At 35.4% G+C, this 19451-nt stretch overlaps 1 protein-coding gene across 1 annotated transcript in view; it reads left to right on the forward strand.

The window, feature by feature from the left end:
* The first annotated feature begins 675 nt into the window (after positions 1–675).
* The window catches only part of LOC149808075 (uncharacterized), a 98805-nt gene continuing 80029 nt past the window's right edge, over positions 676–19451 (forward strand). Inside the window, exons 1-5 of the mRNA XM_089964086.1 lie at positions 676–764; positions 5428–5544; positions 8940–9039; positions 11540–11711; positions 14581–14747. Of these exons, the coding sequence (XP_089820212.1) occupies positions 5445–5544; positions 8940–9039; positions 11540–11711; positions 14581–14747 (539 nt within the window). The 5' untranslated portion in view covers positions 676–764; positions 5428–5444. The remainder of the gene's footprint in view (positions 765–5427; positions 5545–8939; positions 9040–11539; positions 11712–14580; positions 14748–19451) is intronic.

A 19451-nucleotide genomic window follows, 5' to 3' on the forward strand; every position in this document is an offset into this window, starting at 1 on the left:
AGTCCGAGTTTCCTCTGACCCTTGCCACCCCATTTTTTATATTTGGACGTGTATGTTGGGGTGGGATGGCAAGGGTCAGAGGAAACTCGGACTACTTGATTTCTTTCACAGGAATTCGGAATGACAGTTTAGATACATGAAAATTAATTACTATTTATATTATCAGACTATAGGTCGTCATGCGAGCGTGTGTGTGTGTCCCTGTGTGTGTGTGTGTATATATATATATATATATATATATATATATATATATATATATATATATATATATATATATTCAGGGCCGTTGTAAAGGGGCGGGCGATACGTGCCTGGGGCGTCAAGCCGGGGTAGCTACGGGTAGGGGCAATGTCTCCGTTTCGTTACTTTTCGTAAATCTTAGACGACTATAATCATGACCTTCTTAATCTAATGATAAACATATATTTTATATCGAAACAAAGCGTGGAAGTATATATGTCGAAAAGAACCAACACATCAACTCTGTAGATTCAATATTGTTTCAACAAAGACAAAGATGAATGATTAACAATTAATCCTAACAACTTGCATGTATGAACTCGACAGTGGAAGTTTCCATCTTCCATATTTATATCATGTGACTTTCGCGAATGGCCAATGAATAACTGAAAATTAAACCACATGGTCAGCAACCACCATAGTTTACAACATGTCTGCCGGTAAAAGTCTATAGGATAAAGTCAAATAAGAACTTAATATAATGATTTAAAGTTGGATTTCCTATCTTATCGGAATATTTAAAGGTCAGAGCTTATATATATTTCTTAAGTTTTCTTAAAGCGGTGGATCAAACTGACTTTAGTGATTGTATATTTTGTTAGGATTGTAAGAGCGCAAGTTTTCTTCCATACATCGTCTACTGCATAGTTTATTTATGTTTGTCTTCCTTTTCTGCTCGCTAAAAACTGTAAGAATATAATGTAAGTTATATTCATAAATGTGCAACAAAAAGAAATGGCATTTAATATTTTTTAACCCATTTTCAATCGTACTATTTAAGCTGTACAAATTACATGCCGGTCTCAATTTTACCCTCATGAGCCATACGGAACCCAAAATGTATTTGTATTTATGTTGGTGGACACTTAGACATTCCAAACGTATTATTGACAGGAAAGATATTTACACAGTTCTTTAATTTTGCGAGCAGTGATGTGTGAGATTAGTTAATTAACGCACATAAACAGTGTTTGACGCACGATTTTTTTTTTGAGCGGAGAGTCTCGCTGCTTTCCAATATTTATGAGGTCAAAACAGAATCGCGTCTCAATTTTTAGTTTGTATATAGACTAATAATTTCCCAACAGGTATATAACTGTTTTAACTCAAAAAAGTAAATAAAATAGTATTGTGCAGTAAAACCATTCATTGTAGTAAGCATTTGGTCACTTGGTTGGTTTGTTGTTTGGCTATATCATGCAGATGAATTGGGAGCTATGTGCCTTTGCAAGGACACACAATCACAGCTCACCTGAATTTGCAGTTTTGGGGGTGCTTATCACACCCTAGACTATGGGGATGGTTATCACACCCTAGACTATTGGGGCGGTTATCACACCCAATACTCTTGGATGATGAGTCTGATGTTCTACAAACCGAGGTATCCCATCTAAGTTGTCTTCTGCTTTGTCTCCAATCTTCAAGGTCACCACTGTCATATTATTTTGTTACACCCACCCACTCCAGAAAAATTAAATGGTTGTCCCTTATGCTTGTGATATTGTTCATAAGCAGTGCTTAGAGAACATTTTTTAAAGACACAGGCCAAGGGCATGCGACATTTTAAAAAATCACAGAGCACTGACTAAATATCCATAGGCCCCGACTAAAATTCCATGTGTTCAGAAATTGCCCAAGCTTTTGTTGTTATTTTAATACAGTGTTGAAATTGAAGTACTTGAAATATGAAAAGGAATCAACAAAATTATATTAAACTGACTTGTGTTTTATGCAGTCTCAAAATATTTCAGTTAAAGCAATGTTTTCCTCTAGGTCCTGATGTGAACCATTGAATGCTCCAGTGCAAAAGGAAACTTTAAAAAAAAATCACTTGCCATGATTTCACATCCAATTGCTTGACAATATGATATTATTTGACTATTATTTTGCCACCCCACCCCCCATTATTGAAAGGTTGATATCTTACACTTGTGATATTTCTCATGAGACTAAACTCTTCTTCACATCTTACTAGAGTGCGGCTCACAAATAATGAGATTTTCAGCATTTCCACAGTTTCTGCATGATTAGGTGGTAATTTGTAAATAATTGTGGCATAGACATCTCTTGCAATCTCCTAGCTGAATACCTCAACTTTGCCTTCATTTGAATGTACAGTCTGTGTATTTCTTAACAATCTATTGCTAAGTATTCCGGGTCTTGGAGTAGTTTCTTTTTCTGAACACAGCAAAAATTTCCATGTTTCTCATTCTAAGTCAACATAGAATTGAAGTCAGTGGCATTGATGTTTTCATATGAATCGTTAAAAACAGTAGTTTCATGTTTCTTAATGAGTTCATGTGATAGTACTGTTTATGTGTCTCAGTTATTGAAGAGAATTGCTGAAAATATCACTAGAATCAGTGTCTACTATATCTTTTAACAAAATGGATTAGAATATAATGCAATGGTCTCAGTTCCTTGAGGATTAAAAACATTGTATTGAAGGCTTTAATATGGTGCTAATCCCCTAGCTTTATTTAACATTTGCATAGGTATTAATGTGATATATTTAACCAGCAATGTAATAAGAAGTGAGCATGAGCAAGAGACAGTTTATTATTGTTATTCATGCTGTAATGAGAGTGTCAGTTATAGGTAAACAATGAAATGTGGAGAACAGAAGTAGTCCTGTTCCCCATTCGAAGGTCATGATACATGCATTAGGCAAAGAAAAAGAATAAGTGTTTTCCTTTTGTACTGGTTTTAAAACAAGGGTTGGTAAGTAATTTTTTTTAATGTTTAAACATTATAGTATAAAATGATTAGTGATTTTATTTATTTTTATATATATATATATATATATATATATATATATATATATATATATATATATATATATATATATATATAACTTAATTAGATGTACAACTCAATTTTGGGAATTTTGTTTGTATTATTTTGGACTCTGGGGGAACAAATGCTAGTGTTGTCAATGAGAAACAGGGATGGTTGGCTGAATGGAAACATATTTGGTGTTGGTGGGGCCTTACATATGCACAATGATATATGCATTACATATACACAGAAAGTATTGTCTTGATAATATTTATTGAAAGTCATATTCTTTATATTCTGACAAAAAATACAATATATTAGTGCTTTTCACCCCCTTTGAGTTTTTTTACTCCTGAAATCAAAACCTTGACTTTTCTACTGTCTTGACTCTCCAAATTTAAATATGGGGGACTCTGACTCCCCATTCTGAATTTTCTGTTGAGTTCACTTCCTTTAAAATATATACTCTCCCCACTGCATTTAGTTTATTTTCTGTTGTTTTTTTTGTTTTTGTTTTTGTACCAGTGGGTCAGTTAAGGCAGGTGGTCACTTCATACATCAAACATATGATATCTCACAGAGCAAGATAAGATCTCGACAAGTTTGGATCATCTCATTGTCTCCTTGAGATCAATGTTTTGACAGAATATGAGATTTCCTGTGCCACATTATTTTTCTTGTGTTATTTTCAACCAAAGAACCATACTTCATACATGTTTTCATAAGACATGCGTGTTAAATTTAGTAAACGTGCAGATGAAATTCAATTAAGTATCATGTCAGTTGTGACTGAGTGCATATTCCACACACTCTATTACTTATTGAAATATGGTAAAAGTGAATTCAGAGGACCTTTTTTTGTGGGTTTTGCATCACTGTACATGGATGACTTTGGGGAAAAAAGTCAGAACTCATGAATTTAAACAAATTTCACAAAAAATAATGTAAAAATCTGTCTGATACTCAGAAAGTATCAGAGGTATGTATGTAGTTAATGAAAATTTTAGAGGTATAAATAGATGGTTGCTAGACTAGGTTTAGTTATATATTTATTGAAACTTAGGATAAGGCCATCATTTAAAATTGGTTTTCTGTATCCAGCCAAGAAGTTAAAATAGTGGATGTCATCTACACTCGCGTATAAGTCAAGTAGAACTGCAAACAACATAGACACTGATCTGCTGTCACAGTGTTCTGGGAGATCAGGATCTATGTTCTTTGTTCTACTGATTACTTATGGCAAACTTCATAGACCCAGAGCTGCCAGTGCATTACACAATGAAATATCTGGGTCTATGCTGTTTACAGTTGGATCTGATGTATAAGTGTATATATATGGTATCTGTACATTTGCTGATATATTGTGATTATATTGTGACAGTCACTGTAGCCCAATTGGTAGGGTATCATACCTTTAATCCAAAGGTTGCAGGTTCGATATCTGCCCAGGACAGCTTGGATTGACTTTCTTGTTGTTTTCCAGTGGAGAGGAACATAGCTCACATTTCTTTGGCATGGTATAGCCAGCATGTTAAAAGTGCAGTTACAGCCCACTAAACAAAGCAAACGAAAAAATCAAACCCAAAGACAGTAACAATGTAACCTGAATTTCATCAACACTAATTTTGTTGCAGTGTTTCAGGAGAATGAACAGAGGGGGAAAAACATTTTTGATCCAAAATGCGACCACCAGGATGTACTAAGTGTGCATTTTCATATATTATAAGGATTCTTTCTCACAGTCTGAACTCATTCTACACTGATTGAGGGGGACCCGAGTGGTCAAAAGTGCTCTCCGTTATGGATCACTGCCATCTCACCTCTGTCTGCACTTGTTCGAGTCTCAGATTCAGCCAATGTGGGTACGTGAGAAAGCTTGCCAGTAGCTTCTCGTGGGTTGGTGGTTCTTTCCGAGGTTTTCCTGGATTTTTCCTCCACCATTAATACTGGCTGCCATGTATAGCCTATCATGTGCTGAAAAATGGCGTTAAACCCTACAACAACAACAACAACAGCAACAGTGATTGAGGAAAGGTTATATATGTTACATAATTTACAAGGATTTGTAGATCAATAAAGGTCTATGGTCCTAAATGTTGCACAAAGGGTAAAAGGGTTTGGGGTAGGGAGCGGTGATGGTGATGGGTTGTTAAAAAGAAAAGAGCAGGTATTTCAGATAGCTTCCATCTCTTGTTCTTCAATTTTGTTTTGAGCCTGTTGGATGATCTTAAATAGTTCTAGAGATTCAGCATTGACAGTTTGCTTGAAAAGTGTTCTGGAATTATTGGGGTTGAGAAGAAGTCGCGGCACTTTTGTTCTATTGTTCAGAGGACAGCAAACAAAGAATGTTTAAGATATGTCTTGTATTGATTGAGTTTTGTTATGTCAACAGGAATTCTTATTTTACAGATTCAAGAAATGGTACAATGGAGTACCGATGTGGTGGACTTCTCTTCACCTCCAAATTTGACTCTGGGAATCTGGCCCGTGTGGAGAAGGTGTTAAGAGAAGATGATGATGAGCAAGGTAATACAGAATTATTGATAAGAATGATGATGGTGTTGAGGACAACAATGATGACATGCATCAAAAGAAAAGCACAATCTATTATAGTGGTTAAAGTTAAATAGTTTGGCTTAAATTACTAATATTTTAAAGTTGACCAGAACTTAAAACATATGAATCATGTCGCTTTATTAAAACCTCATGAATTTAGGCTTTAGGATAAAATCCCCACTTTGCAAATAATTTCCTATTGTTCTTGTATTGATATATTGATATACAAGGCTCAGGAGAAGCACTTATCCACTTTTCATGACATAGGAAAAAATTTGCTTGGTTAACCCTTTACCTCATACAAGCATCTTTGGACGCCTCTACTCCATTCGCATGGAAGCGCCTTTTGACGCCTCTGCAAGATTCGCATAGAAGCGCCTTTTGACGCCTGCTGTAAACATCAGCCATTTTGAGCTAGTTTTCGTAGCGCCACCTTCGGGGAAAACCCCCCTATTACATACTACATTCATTTCTGCGAATGACAATTACGTCAGATCACGTGGTCGCTATTCATGCACTGGTCGATATCTGCTATTTAAAGTAACTGGGTCGTAATATCCACTCTCCAAAATGGCAGCCGCGGATTTCATTCAGTACGTACGAAGTTTTCACGATTAGAATAACAACCACGAAAGATTCAATAAATTAGGTAAAGGCTCTGATATTAATGTAGGCAGCAATTAGTTTTTATAAATTATCAAATTCAGATGACTTAGTGATATAGACGCACACTAAAACCTTGTAAATTTCGAGTATCGGAAATGGCAGCTACGGTTGGTCACGCGGCCTCACGGACATGACGGTGAACGAGTTCTCTCAAGATTTTGAAGCACATAAAAAAATTCTTCTGTGGAAAATAATTACACAGCTATAACAATCAGACATTGCTCTTAAATTTGTCCACATATAATATATGTGTACCAAAAATGTAAAATGGTTAAAATTGTTGTTAAACGTAACATACACAAAATTGCTTAACAGTTCACAGGCAGGATTTCATTCAGTACTTACGAAGTTTTCACGAGTAGAATCACAACCACAAAAGATTCAGTAACTAAGGTAAAGGCTATGATATTTATGTAAGCAGCAATTAGTTTTTATTGATTATCAAATTCAGATTACTTAGTGATGTAGACGCAGACGAAAAACGTAAATTTCGAGTATGGGAAATGGCAGCTACGGTTGGTCACGCGGCCTCACGGACATGACGGTGAATGAGTTCTCTCATGATTTTGAAGCACATAGAATATTCTTCCGTGAAAAATAAGTACACAGCTATAACAATCGGACTTTACTCTTCAATTTTTCCATATATAATAGATGTCTACCTAAAACATAAAATGGTTAAAACTGCTGTTAAACGTTAACACCACTACATTGCTTAACAATTCACAGGCATGCCTATGCGGATGCGGTCTGCTAGGTAACAGGTGTTCTATTTATAGCGTGCTGCACTTTGTCACTATGCTCTATGAGGTAAAGGGTTAAGTAAAATGCTACTACATCCCTGGCCCAAGTAGATGCAGAATTGCATTTTGATCTTGCATCTAAGTGCATTTTCACCTCTTAACAGGTGCCATGCATCATTTATAAGTAAGTTAATTCTAATCTGCATATTGATGTCAGTCTAGAATGTGTTTTCTTTTTTTACTTGGGTACCTTATGTAAGCTTGATAATGGGTAAATATTGTGGACATGTTATGTTGCCGTTTCACACTTAGACCTTGATTTCGTAATGGTGTTGGTTTTTACAGTGACAATTTTCAGTAATTTAGATGTCAAAATTTATGTTGAGAAAGAGTTCCTTTCAGTGAACTGTAACACATCTTTAGAAATCAGACCTCTTAGAAGTTAAGAGACAGAATTTCAGAATTTGTGATTTTTCATATGGTCTGGCGATGTTACGGTTGTAGCAGGTCACCAGTGTTTTCAGGACTGTAGATTTATTGATACATTGTCATACCAAAAGGATGATGCCAACATATATTTTCTTTAAGCTTGCTAATATTTTAAGTCTCAGTCGATTCCCACCAATTTTCACATAATGTATGCTGTGTAATCTATTTATAAGCAGTTAATGTCAAGACAACAGCTGATTGGTCGAAATCTGTTTGTGTTAATATCCCAGAAAGGTTCCATTTCTTTATCCAATCAGCATTCTCCCTTTTTATTGTACCCATGTGTACCTCTGTAGAATGATGGTTTGACTGAAATAGATCAATTAGTACAAAAGATGGTGGAAATTGAGATGGTTGGAATTCTTTTACATGCAAGATACTGACATTTGTCTTGTGAAAGGTAATTACATACTTATATCAATATATGCTGGCATCTCTACTTTGGTTTGACAGTATATTAATAAAGCTAGTCTTCTAAATATTGGTGATCTGGGGTAAGCACAACAATGTCTGACCAGTTGAAAAGCAAAAAATGTTAACATTCTTTGTCTCTAAACTTTACACATATCTGACCCATAAAGGTGTAAGATAGCTCATTGATACGTAAAATTATGACACCTAGAATATTGAAGTTTCACAGTAAACACAAATACCACTAAGAAATCAAGGACTATATGTACAACTGCAGTTTCTTGAGTTGCAAACCTTGTATCTTATCACTGTGTTTATTTAAAACGCCATGTATTTGGGCATGCTAAAAGCCATGTATTTGGGCATGCTAAAGGGCATTATTAGGGCACGGCTTTTACCCATATTAGTATCAAGCTTGTGTCAAGTACCTGTGGTTCTTTTAGTAAAAGTGTAAGCAGCATTGTAAATAAGTGTACTGTGCTGAGTTTATTGAGGTCATGGACGAGTAACTCTTACGTCTTACTAGTCTCAAGGACGAGTGGTAGGGTCATTTTCTTCCGAACCCTGAAATAATTACACTGTTCTATGAAACAAATTTACATTACGTGCTTTTAAAACCAAAAAGATAAATAATTTTGGTTCTGGTAATGGTGTGAAATAAAATAAGTTAGAAGAAGGTTGGTACACAATTTTTTAATTATTTGTTCAGCTAGTGTTAGTTAATGTCACGCTTTTCAGTCTTGAGCTACCAGTTTAGGAAGTGAAAAATTGTGCACAGTTGGTACCCTTTTCTAGTTTACATGATAAAAAGTTATAGCATTTCCATCATTCAAATAAGGTAGGGCAGGTTACTGGAAATAAAAAATATTTTGTTATAGTGGGGTTGGGTGGCCTAAGGTGAGCACATGTTTTATATTAAGAAATGAAAGATGTTACAGTTTTTTTTATGAATTATCATGTAAGCTTAGTCTGAACATGGTTTATAAAGTTATTACTCATGTATTACATTAACTGCCAGCCAGTTGTCTGTGGCCAAATGCTACCTTTGTGTTGTAGGATCGGGCTATTATGCTGGTGGTGAACCCAGACCAGATTATGAGTTTAATGTATGGACTGTTCCAGATTGTGAAGGAACAGAGTATGAAAATGGAAATCGGTAAGGCTTTATTTCATGTTGAATTTAGCATTAAAAAAATGTTTTTGTTATTAAATATATACCTTTTTTTGCTTATTAGTGCTATAAAAAAAAATTTTTATTTTTAGAAATTGGCCCTGGGCAGGTGGCTTTAAAAAACTTGCCTGGATTAAAATTCACTTGCCTGACAAGGCAGTAGTTTTTACTATTATTTTAACACACTCATCACCTCCAGAAAATTTAATTGGTTTGTCCCTTATGCTTGTGATACTGTCATGAGCTTGAACCCTTGTTTACATTCTCCTGAAGGGAGAAATGGCAGGAGTTGATCTTACAGGACTTACACATTCCAAGTTGTCAACATGATAATGATCATGAGATACTCATCTGAATATCTATAAATGACGAAGCTTGCTGAGATTGGAATGTTTGTTCCAGCAGAATCTGTTGCAGCTGAGAAGTCTTAATTTGTAGAGGAGTGTTAAAACTAGATTAAGGATCAGCGTAAATCCTGAAACTGTGTCAGTGCTGATTAAACTTATCCCTTTATTTTTCTTTACTAGGGCAATAGGTCACTGGCACAAAGAAAACAATAGGCATTTGGCTATCCAATAAAATATTATAGTCTGATAATACAAACCCGTTTGTACCCCTCTACCGATTTAAATAATGGAAACCTTTAATATTATAAAAAGTGCAAGGAACTTAGTCAATTCATTCATTGATTTATAGTTTCTAACCTGACTGTGAGTGGAGTGGCCCTAACACCGTCACCTTATGCTCGTTTCATGCTTAACGGAAGTTTTCAGTGTAATAGATGGACATGCTCAGATCCATTTCCAGTTCCTGGACAAGTCCATTTTCAGCAAATGGGTGTGTGACGACTACAGATGTACATACATAAGTCATCTGCTTCCGATATTTACAAGGTCAAATCAAGCAAAGGAAACTAATGACAACTACAAATTTGCTTTTCATGTGGATTTAACAAGCGGTTTAATTTCTATGTTCATATATATAAAGGGATATAATTCCAAACTCTCAACATTATGTAATTTACGGAATTATCCGGCAGTTGCCAAACAGGATGACCTACATCATTATGTTGTCTGATGGAAATAAACTAGTCTTACGTGTATGCAGTATGGCGCCGTGTTAGTATGGAAAGTCCGTTAAGCATGAAAGTGTGCAGGGGATGCCAGTATTAGTGCCATTCTGGTCACAGTCAGGTTAGAAATTATAAATCAGTGATTCAGTTGACATAGACCAGTGCACTTTTTATCACAATAAATGTTTTCTTTATCGAAATCGGTAGTGGGGTACAAACAAACAGGGATGTAGAGTCAGACTATAATCAAGAGTATATATAACATTCAGGGTAGTAACTTACATGCAGTCTTTGCGTGTCTGCATGATTCTTTATAAATGTAATCTTAGACTTGATAGTACATATGAATAAAGGATAAATCATGTTTGAATCATTTATTGATTGTATTTTCTTATTTATAAATTCTCTCACGCTCTCACTCTCTCTCTTTCTCTCAAACATGCATGCTAAATATATCTTCTATACTTATTGGTACTTAAGTTATTTTTATCAGAAATCATCCTTCTTTTTCTTACAGAAAAAAATGACTAACTTTTTCATGACATAACACTTTCTTCCATATCATTATTTACAAACAGAAATGACAGGCACAAAGAAGTGTTCAAATCAGTGGCTAAAACATATACATTTTTTTACTTCCAAAATGTAATGTTAAGACCTCCTAAAATGATGCCTTGGAAGTCTTAGACTTGTTGAAATATGAAAAGAATAGTGGAACCCGTGTATTATCTAACATCAAGCTCCTTTTGTTTATTCCCAGCTGGCCCACCTACTGCATCTGGCATTGAAAAAGATCATTGCCAGCATCATACTAAAAGTACATGTGTACTGAACCTCAGGGCTCAAGAGTTTTTGTGTGGTTTGACACAGGGTGCTGTTGACTAAATAAGTATCAATTTTACAACCTGACGGGGAGGCAGATTTGAAAGGCTACATGCACTAGTCACTTTCAGCTCCACTGAGACATATATTGGGTCTTTCTTAGACTGTTGAATATACGAATCATACTTGCCAGTGTCCATGGATAGTGGAACACATTCTTACAGAGTGTATTGACTTCTATCTGTGAGACAGAAACTTTTGAAATGAACTCAGTTTAATAATGGTGTGATGATGTATTGCCAGAAAAAATGTTGGACTTTTGAGGAAGTATGATTTACCAAAAATAATTGACTCCATATTCTAAGGATTTATTTTATACCTTTATATTCCATTTTACATTCTATTTCGTGTACATTTTATAGGAAGTCCAAGCCAATCAGTTTTTCAGGAAGAAAGTATTTACCACAATAAGTCATGAATTGGGCCAATCTAAACGATTGTTAATTAACAAATTCATTTTCGATTTTCATAGTTTTTGTAACATTAAAGACGTGTTCATTATGAACATTGATGCCTCTTTCTTCTTTTAAGTTCTTGGTTTTACTTTGGAGTGCGTGGCTGGAACCCTAATCGACTTATCAAAATCAATGTCATGAATATGAATCGTCAGGGAAAGCTGTACAGCCAAGGACATGCACCGATCACCAAAACACTGCCAGGACGGCCACGCTGGGAACGAATTAGAGACAGGCCTACATTTGAGGTGGGCATTAATTGACTAAAATGTACTTGTCCACGTTTTTAATTTCTTTTTTTTTGTTGAGATTTTCATTTCAAGATACACTGATAGGACACTGCTGCATATTCTAATTGTCTTAATGATTGAAATTGAGTGTCTGAAATACATACCAATTATGATGAAAGACTTTTCTTTAGTTGATTTAGGTGAAAATTAAATGTTCTTGGATCTATCATTTACAACCCACCCACCCCCAACCAAAAAACAGTGATGCGTATGTCTGTGTAAAAGATTATACCAACATACATTTCCATGCATTTGCGAGCAAACAGGTTTAATCCATACTGCAGCAATTAAGTTGATTAATTAAGTTGTTCAATGCTTACATGTGGCATAAATGTGGAGAAAATGCCAACTTCTTTTTCCAAACATGTCTGAGCTAACCCATTTAATACCACTATTGTAATCTTAAATAATTATCATATATACTCATGTGCAAGTTGACTGACCTAAAATTTGACCCATCTACCCCGTTTAAGAAATACAGAAAGCCTGTTTTTCTTTGACCCTCTTATAAGACAGGGTGTATTTTGCAAGTCAGATCCATGTGAAGGGGTGACTTGTCAGTGAGTCAGAGTTGCACTTAAGAAAAATAAAAAAGCCTAACTAGATAGACAGATAGATAGGAAAAATAACACCAGTGTAAAATACATTATATTATTAAATGGAATAGGTCACAAATAAATTGACAACTTACAATTTGTTCTAATTAAATCCATTAAAATCCATAGTGCTTGACTTTTTAAGTCCATTTATGTGATAAATCCATGAATTCAATTATAAGACACATGCCAGTATGAAAATAGTTCAGAGTGATCTGATATCCTGTAATATGTCAACTCCACACATCTTACAAATAAACAATGAAAATTAGTTTCACATTTTTGTGATTCCCAGTATCCTATAAATATTACTATCCGTTAACTTCTGTTACAAACTCCAAGAATTAATCAGCTTTGAAATCCTCCATCATCATCTAGTCATTGTAAATATCATCCATTTCCTTGTCTTCTCAGTCATTTGCATGTACTTATGTTGAGACTAGGCTTGGGCTCTGTAAGTGACACTTTGATCATGCAGTCTATTAAAATCTACAACTGAATACATGTCAATTTTGTGGCAAGATCACAAGGAGGACAAATAAATACCTTCTGTTACTTTGTATTGAGCAAGTATTAAACTCATGGCTTGATCAAAGGGTTGTCACATGTGGAAAACAGACAGTTCTGTCTTTTTTTACAAGATAAAGGATTAAGATGAAACATTCACTTTAAGATGTAGAGCTCTATTTGACACTGAACATGTACTTTGTTAAATTTGCAGCTTGATCAAAAGGATTGTCAACTTGAAAACAAAGTGAGAGCTGCCTTTAAAAGCCTAGGGCTTGTCAGGTCACATGCACTGGCAGAAAACTTGGGAGATATAACTTGAGAATAAAATTTAACTTACGGAAAAGGAAAATGCTAATTTAAATTAAAACTTTTATCACCTCAAACACAGTGTTTATGCAGCAAAACACAAATACAGGTTGTTAGGACTAGCACCAAAATGTAAGCAATATACCTACTAGTAAACAACCATGGTAAAGAACATTGGTGAACACTTCACTTTGCAGTGGGTAGTATTTAATTATTAACATTCTCAAATTATTAAAATCAAATGTAGATACAATGATTGTGCAATGAATACATTCATGAAACATAAACACAGTGTATGGCATATACATATATTTGAATCAACAGGATTTTTATGTACTGTAAATATATATAGTTTCTAAAATTATCTATAGATTTATCTTTTTTTTTTCTGTCACGCTTATAAGACAACCCCTATCTGCATGAATGACACTTTCAGTATTTAAAAAAAAGTTTACTTTTAAGCGAGTGTATATGGTAGGTTCTTGGCTGTTCTTAAAGACCACTATCAAAGCATAAGATTCTCGACAATTAGGGATAGGGTGCTTGAACAAAGCCAATGACTGTAAACCAGCCACATGTACAGATAAATTGTATCCAAGGAGTTAATTGTTAACAACTTTTACAAGGAGGAATTTAAATCATGATTTAATGAGTGGTATTCAACATAGGTGATTGATGAGATAAATGAACTTTAGGACACTTTAGATGTGCATTTAAATCAGCTATCGGTCGACCTGAAAACATCAACCCTTAAACCAGCAGCTTATCTACACAATGGTCAAAATATTACTTTTGAGAGACCTGATTGAAATGGACTTTGAAAAAGCATGTCTAATGTGCTGAATCTTTAGCAGTTATTTGATATGTGCAAAAATAAATTTATAAATGGGAATAATATGTACTTTGGGAAATAAAGAAGGTCACAGACACTGAGTAAATCTGCATTTATCAGGTAGAGTTGTTATAGTATTACATGTAGTTTCCACGTTCATAAAGTTTGCATTCAGGTTCAACTGTAATCAATCGGTTTCAGTATTATTCATCATTCGTATACTTTTCTTAAAGTATATTTTACATTCTCAGCACCATGGATATCCATGATGTTAAAACAAAGAAAGAAACAGGTGATGCCATTCCATTGATGGAGTAGAGTGGGTGAATGTCGGCTTGATGTTCATTGTGACTTTAAATTCATGGGACTCCTCCACCATGAAAAGCACATAAATTTGATCCCCATGAATTTAAAGTGTTTCACGACATGTATTTTTGCGCTGTGATTAAATTGATTATTACTAAGAAGAGAGACAAGCTTAGGTAGTTTAGCAAGATTAATAAAACACTTGTATAAATGAACACATAAGATATTTTCTTTTAGGTGTGAAAGCTAGACTGAATTTATCTTTTCTGAATTTCAGACTGTAGATAATCAGTTCATACTGAGCTTCACCTACCGTTTCCCAGAACACAGGGGTGCAACAACCTACTTTGCTTTCTGCTACCCCTGGTCCTACACTGAGTGTCAGGAGAGACTTGCTGACCTGGACAAGAAATATGAGTACTGCGCCAAGCTCAATTCTAACAGGTTATAGTCATATCCATTCTTCATATATCTGTCATGTATGAATGAATTTGAGGAAGATACAGATACATAGAAAGCTTGACTTGAAAATGGAGAAGGCTCACCTTGGTCTGAGTCCAATGGGCTTTTGGCCCATCATCTGCTGTGCATCACCATGCATCTGTCAGTTGTTAATTTCAGTTTCAACTATTCTGGGACTGATGTACTGTCCGATTTGACCACCTTCATTTTAAAAATGCTTTAAATGTCTTATTCACCAAACTGTTGAACAAAATTTTATCAGATGTGACTGGAATAATCCTGACTTGAATACATCTAAATTTTGTACAAATTATACTGGTCTACCTTCAAATATGGCTGCCATTACCAAAAATAGAAAACCTGTCTGTTGTCCATCAATAATTGTTATTTTAAATTTTGTCTGGAGACTGACCAGACCAATTTGAACCAAACTTGGGGTAGAGCAAGCTTTTACAAATGATGCCATTCAAACATAAAATATGGCTGCCATAACTAACAATAGAAAAATCTTTAAATGACTTTGTCTCAATAACTACTGAACAGAACATTGACAGATATTATCCTGGCATGAAGACTTTTCAAATTTGTACAATTATGCTCATGCACCATCAGTTTGCACTTACTAAAAAATACTTATTAAAAGGTTTCTTCTCAGAAACTGTGCAGCATGATCATTGACAAGCATTGGAGGTAAGTATTTATAACTTACTACATTTGTATGTGAAAATAAGAACAAATGTTTTCTGAGTGATGGTACAGTGTGTTAATATTACAGTATTGCTTAGAAACCAGAACAAAAATTAATATTTTCTTATTATTTTAGCTCTACATCTCATAGATAGAAGAGCATACAGAATGGCTTGTTGTCTGTTCATTGTTGTTTGACACTGGTCATCAGTTAGTGCAATATTATCACTGCTTCTCCCAGACTAATAGAGAAATGCTTTCCACACTGTATGCTCTCAAATTAAGATCAAATCCTCTGAAGCCTGATTTTTCGGCTGTTTTTCAACCCAAATACAAAATCTTGTACAAAAAAAAAAAAAAAAACGCCACACCTTCCTTTGGCATTAGAATATCATCCAACCTTGACAGTACAAAAATTGATCTTTCTAAATTTCTGAAAACTTCCATCTCTGAAACACCTCCCTGGGTACTTAAACAACCAAAGGTACTTTTTACGCTTCATGATGGAAAAAAATCTGACACAAACCCTTCCATCTTCCACAACTCTTATCATGAAAAGAATTTATACTGATGGATCAATGGATGAGAAAAAGGCTGAGTCAGCTTTCGTTAGTGGAAAACACACAACACAAGTTCGCTTACCAAACAGCACATCAACTTTTTCTGCTGAAATCAGAGCAATAGATCTTGCTCTGCAATATATTGAAAACAAACATATTTTAAACAGCATCATCTTCTCCAACTCCCTAGCAGTACTTCAGTCATTACACAATAGAAAACTGGTGAACCCATTGTTGACCAATGTTCTCGTCAAAAATACTAAGACGAGTACCTCCCACAGTATTATATACTGTTGCCTACCTAGCCATGTTGGTATTAAAGGTAATGAAAAAGCAGATCACGCTGCTGAAATGGCCCTAACTCAAGAACCATCTGATTTTAAATAATGTATACTGATTTTAAGACTAGCATCAAAGAGACTTTACATCAGAAGTGGCAGGCATCATGGAATGAAGCAGTGAATAATAAACTTCATGCCATCAAGCCAACCCTAGGAGAATGGACTCCTTCCTACATAACCATCCGGAAGGATGAGGTAGTCATTGCAAGAATTTGAATTGGTCATACATATATAACCCACTCCCACATTACTAAAAGGTGAAGACCCACCAGATTACATTTCTTGCAATGTTAAGCGCTTTATGATAGAGTGTTTCGATCTACAACCTATGCGCGATCAGTATTACAGTGTATATGACATGAAGGAACTTTTTGATACAATAAACATCATTTCTGTTGTGAAATTCCTGAAAGAAGTGAACATTTATTCTAAGCTATAACCTGTATGCCATCATCTAGAGCATTTTTATGTAATGTATATACCATCCCTTTTTTCAATACCTTTTCATCTGTCTTCATTAACATGCACCATTTACATTCCCTGTTGATGGGGAAACTTTATTTTTTACTGTTACCATTTTATCATTTTAATTTCAACTATTTGGTTTTTGATATCGCTGGTCAATATGAAACTTTGTATAATTTTTAAACGATTGTACATGTAACCATTTGTATGGCGCTAAATAGCCTAACAGTGCTGGTGCATCGTTAAAATGCAATCAGTCAATCAATCTGCCAAACTAATAGGTGTTTGCCATGAAACTGTATATGCACATTCATAACGAGGTTGAGTTGGTCCTGAATGAAAATGATGCAGATCTGACATCCAGTATGGCCACCACAGCAGCCATCTTGAAAATCTTCTGAATATCACCATGACAGTCATTGTAAATATCTACTTCCTTAAAATGGAAAGCCACATTGACATGGGGTTTTCAACAGAAGAAAATTATGATATCTAGTTGATGCTGAATGAAAATGATGCCAATCTGACCTCAAATATGTATGCCACCATGAACATATTGAAAGTCTTGTCATTGATTCTCAGAACAGATGGTCATATCATAGTGGGGTTTGCACCAAAAGTCTTCTGATAGTGTCTTGTTGATCCTAAATAAAAATGGTGCTGATCTTTATCCATTATGGTTGCCACTGTGGCTTGTTTGAAATTGTTATTTCTCCACAAAATCAGAAATGGTTTCAGCACTCCAAACTTAAAAAGAAGAAATGGTTTTATCTTGAATTCCTGGATATTCTTTTTGGACAGTACAGTTGTTGTTGTTGTTGTTTTAGGGTTTAACGCCATTTTTCAGCACACGATAGGCTATACATGGCAGCCAGTATTAATGGTGGAGGAAGAACCCAGGAAAACCCCTGAAAGAACCACCGACCCACGAGAAGCTACTGGCAAGCTTTCTCACATACCCACATAGGCTGAATCCTAGACTCGAACCCACGCAGACAGAGGTGAGATGGCAGTGATCCGTAACATAGAGCGCTTTAGACCACTCGGGGCCCCTGGACAGTACAGTGTTAATCCCTTCAAGGGATTCTTGTTTATCTAGGACTGATTCTGGCATGAGCTTATTTCGTCTTGGAAAAAGAAGTATTTGTCTTTCAAAGTAGATATCTCTTTTTGAGGCCTGTGCAGTAATTTTGTTGTTGTTGTAGATATTGGGGGATTTAAAAAAATTTACAATGTCAAACATAGATCACTAAAATAGATACTTGATTTCAGTTATCAAATGATATGTGAACAGATTGATCTTGATCTGCCATCACATGATGTGTCAATAGATAGATCCTGATCTGTCATCATATCATGCGTCAATAGGTAAGAAGTGCTAAAAGTTATCTGCCCATCTAGTTGGTAGCCAGGCAGAGTGATCTCCTCTTGATATAGTGATTGTCTGCGAAACCCATGAATATCCCAGTTACTACTTATGGTTGTGCAGAGAAGTACGCTTTCACTATGAGAGACCTCACAAAAGCCAGAATCAACTTTGATACAAGCTGGAGTTCTAAGGAAGGTATACTCCATCTATATTTACAACTTTTCTTTCTTTTATGTCAACAAAGTTCTTTCTTTACAATTTTACCACACTTTGTCATCTTTACACATTTCATTGTACTTAGTTACTTGCACTGGTAGCCTATGTGACTTCACAATTAGTTTGGGCTGTTCTTTTTAATTTGTGTTCGTGCAAGCCCCTGAGACCTATAAAAAAAACCTCTTAATACATATATAATTCCACAACATCTGGCTACATTCAGGTGAGTTTTCTCTGCTAATACATCTAGTGTCTGGATGTCACGTTTCATTGCATTGACCTGTACAGGTCATCCTTGAACCTTTTACAGGATGTATGGTGAATTATGTTGTTTATACCTGGATACTTCATAGCTTTTATTAAATTCATCAGCTTTTCCAGGTAACGCTGTAAGGCAAAGCTCATATGGTCACTGATAAGAGACAGGGGCAGAGATGCAACAGGTTGATATATTCTGCTCAATTTGCCCTAAAGATTAGACAATGGGTAAAGCGCAGAAATGCGTGACTAAGGACAAAGACACCATAAGCCTATGAGCTGACATACCCTCAGTGTAGGAGTTTTTGGCAGATAAGGGAAATAAACAAAGGGCTCTTCAGTTAGAAAAGTGCCAAAAATCTACACAGTCAGAGATATCCCCAGCACCTATTGCACCACCACAGGACTCCTCATAGTTGACGATATATATAGGCCTTCCTTCCTCAGGGTTCCACTCTATATCTGTTAATGATCAGTCAGGAAGGAGCAAAACAAAGTATGCCATTGCTCAGCCAGCACACAGACTGTACATTACGACTCAGACAACATCCTCCCTGCAAACATGGCCTATTTCCATTTTGACTGGCTTAGGCCTGTTACAAGGGATCTTCAGGGACAAACACCTCAACATATACATGACGAGTTACCAGAAGTCAATCTCTTATTCAGTCTGTCTGGCCCAGTGTATACAGGCAATCATGGACCCACATATGGCCTTACCGCACACTCTATTTTTGATGCAGCACTTAGTACCTCAACTTTCTATAGATGTCACTTCTGAACTCTTTCA

The sequence above is a fragment of the Sinohyriopsis cumingii genome, chromosome 1 (assembly GCF_028554795.1).
Source record: "Sinohyriopsis cumingii isolate HCF-2022 chromosome 1, ASM2855479v2, whole genome shotgun sequence".
Lineage (NCBI taxonomy): Eukaryota > Metazoa > Mollusca > Bivalvia > Unionida > Unionidae > Sinohyriopsis > Sinohyriopsis cumingii.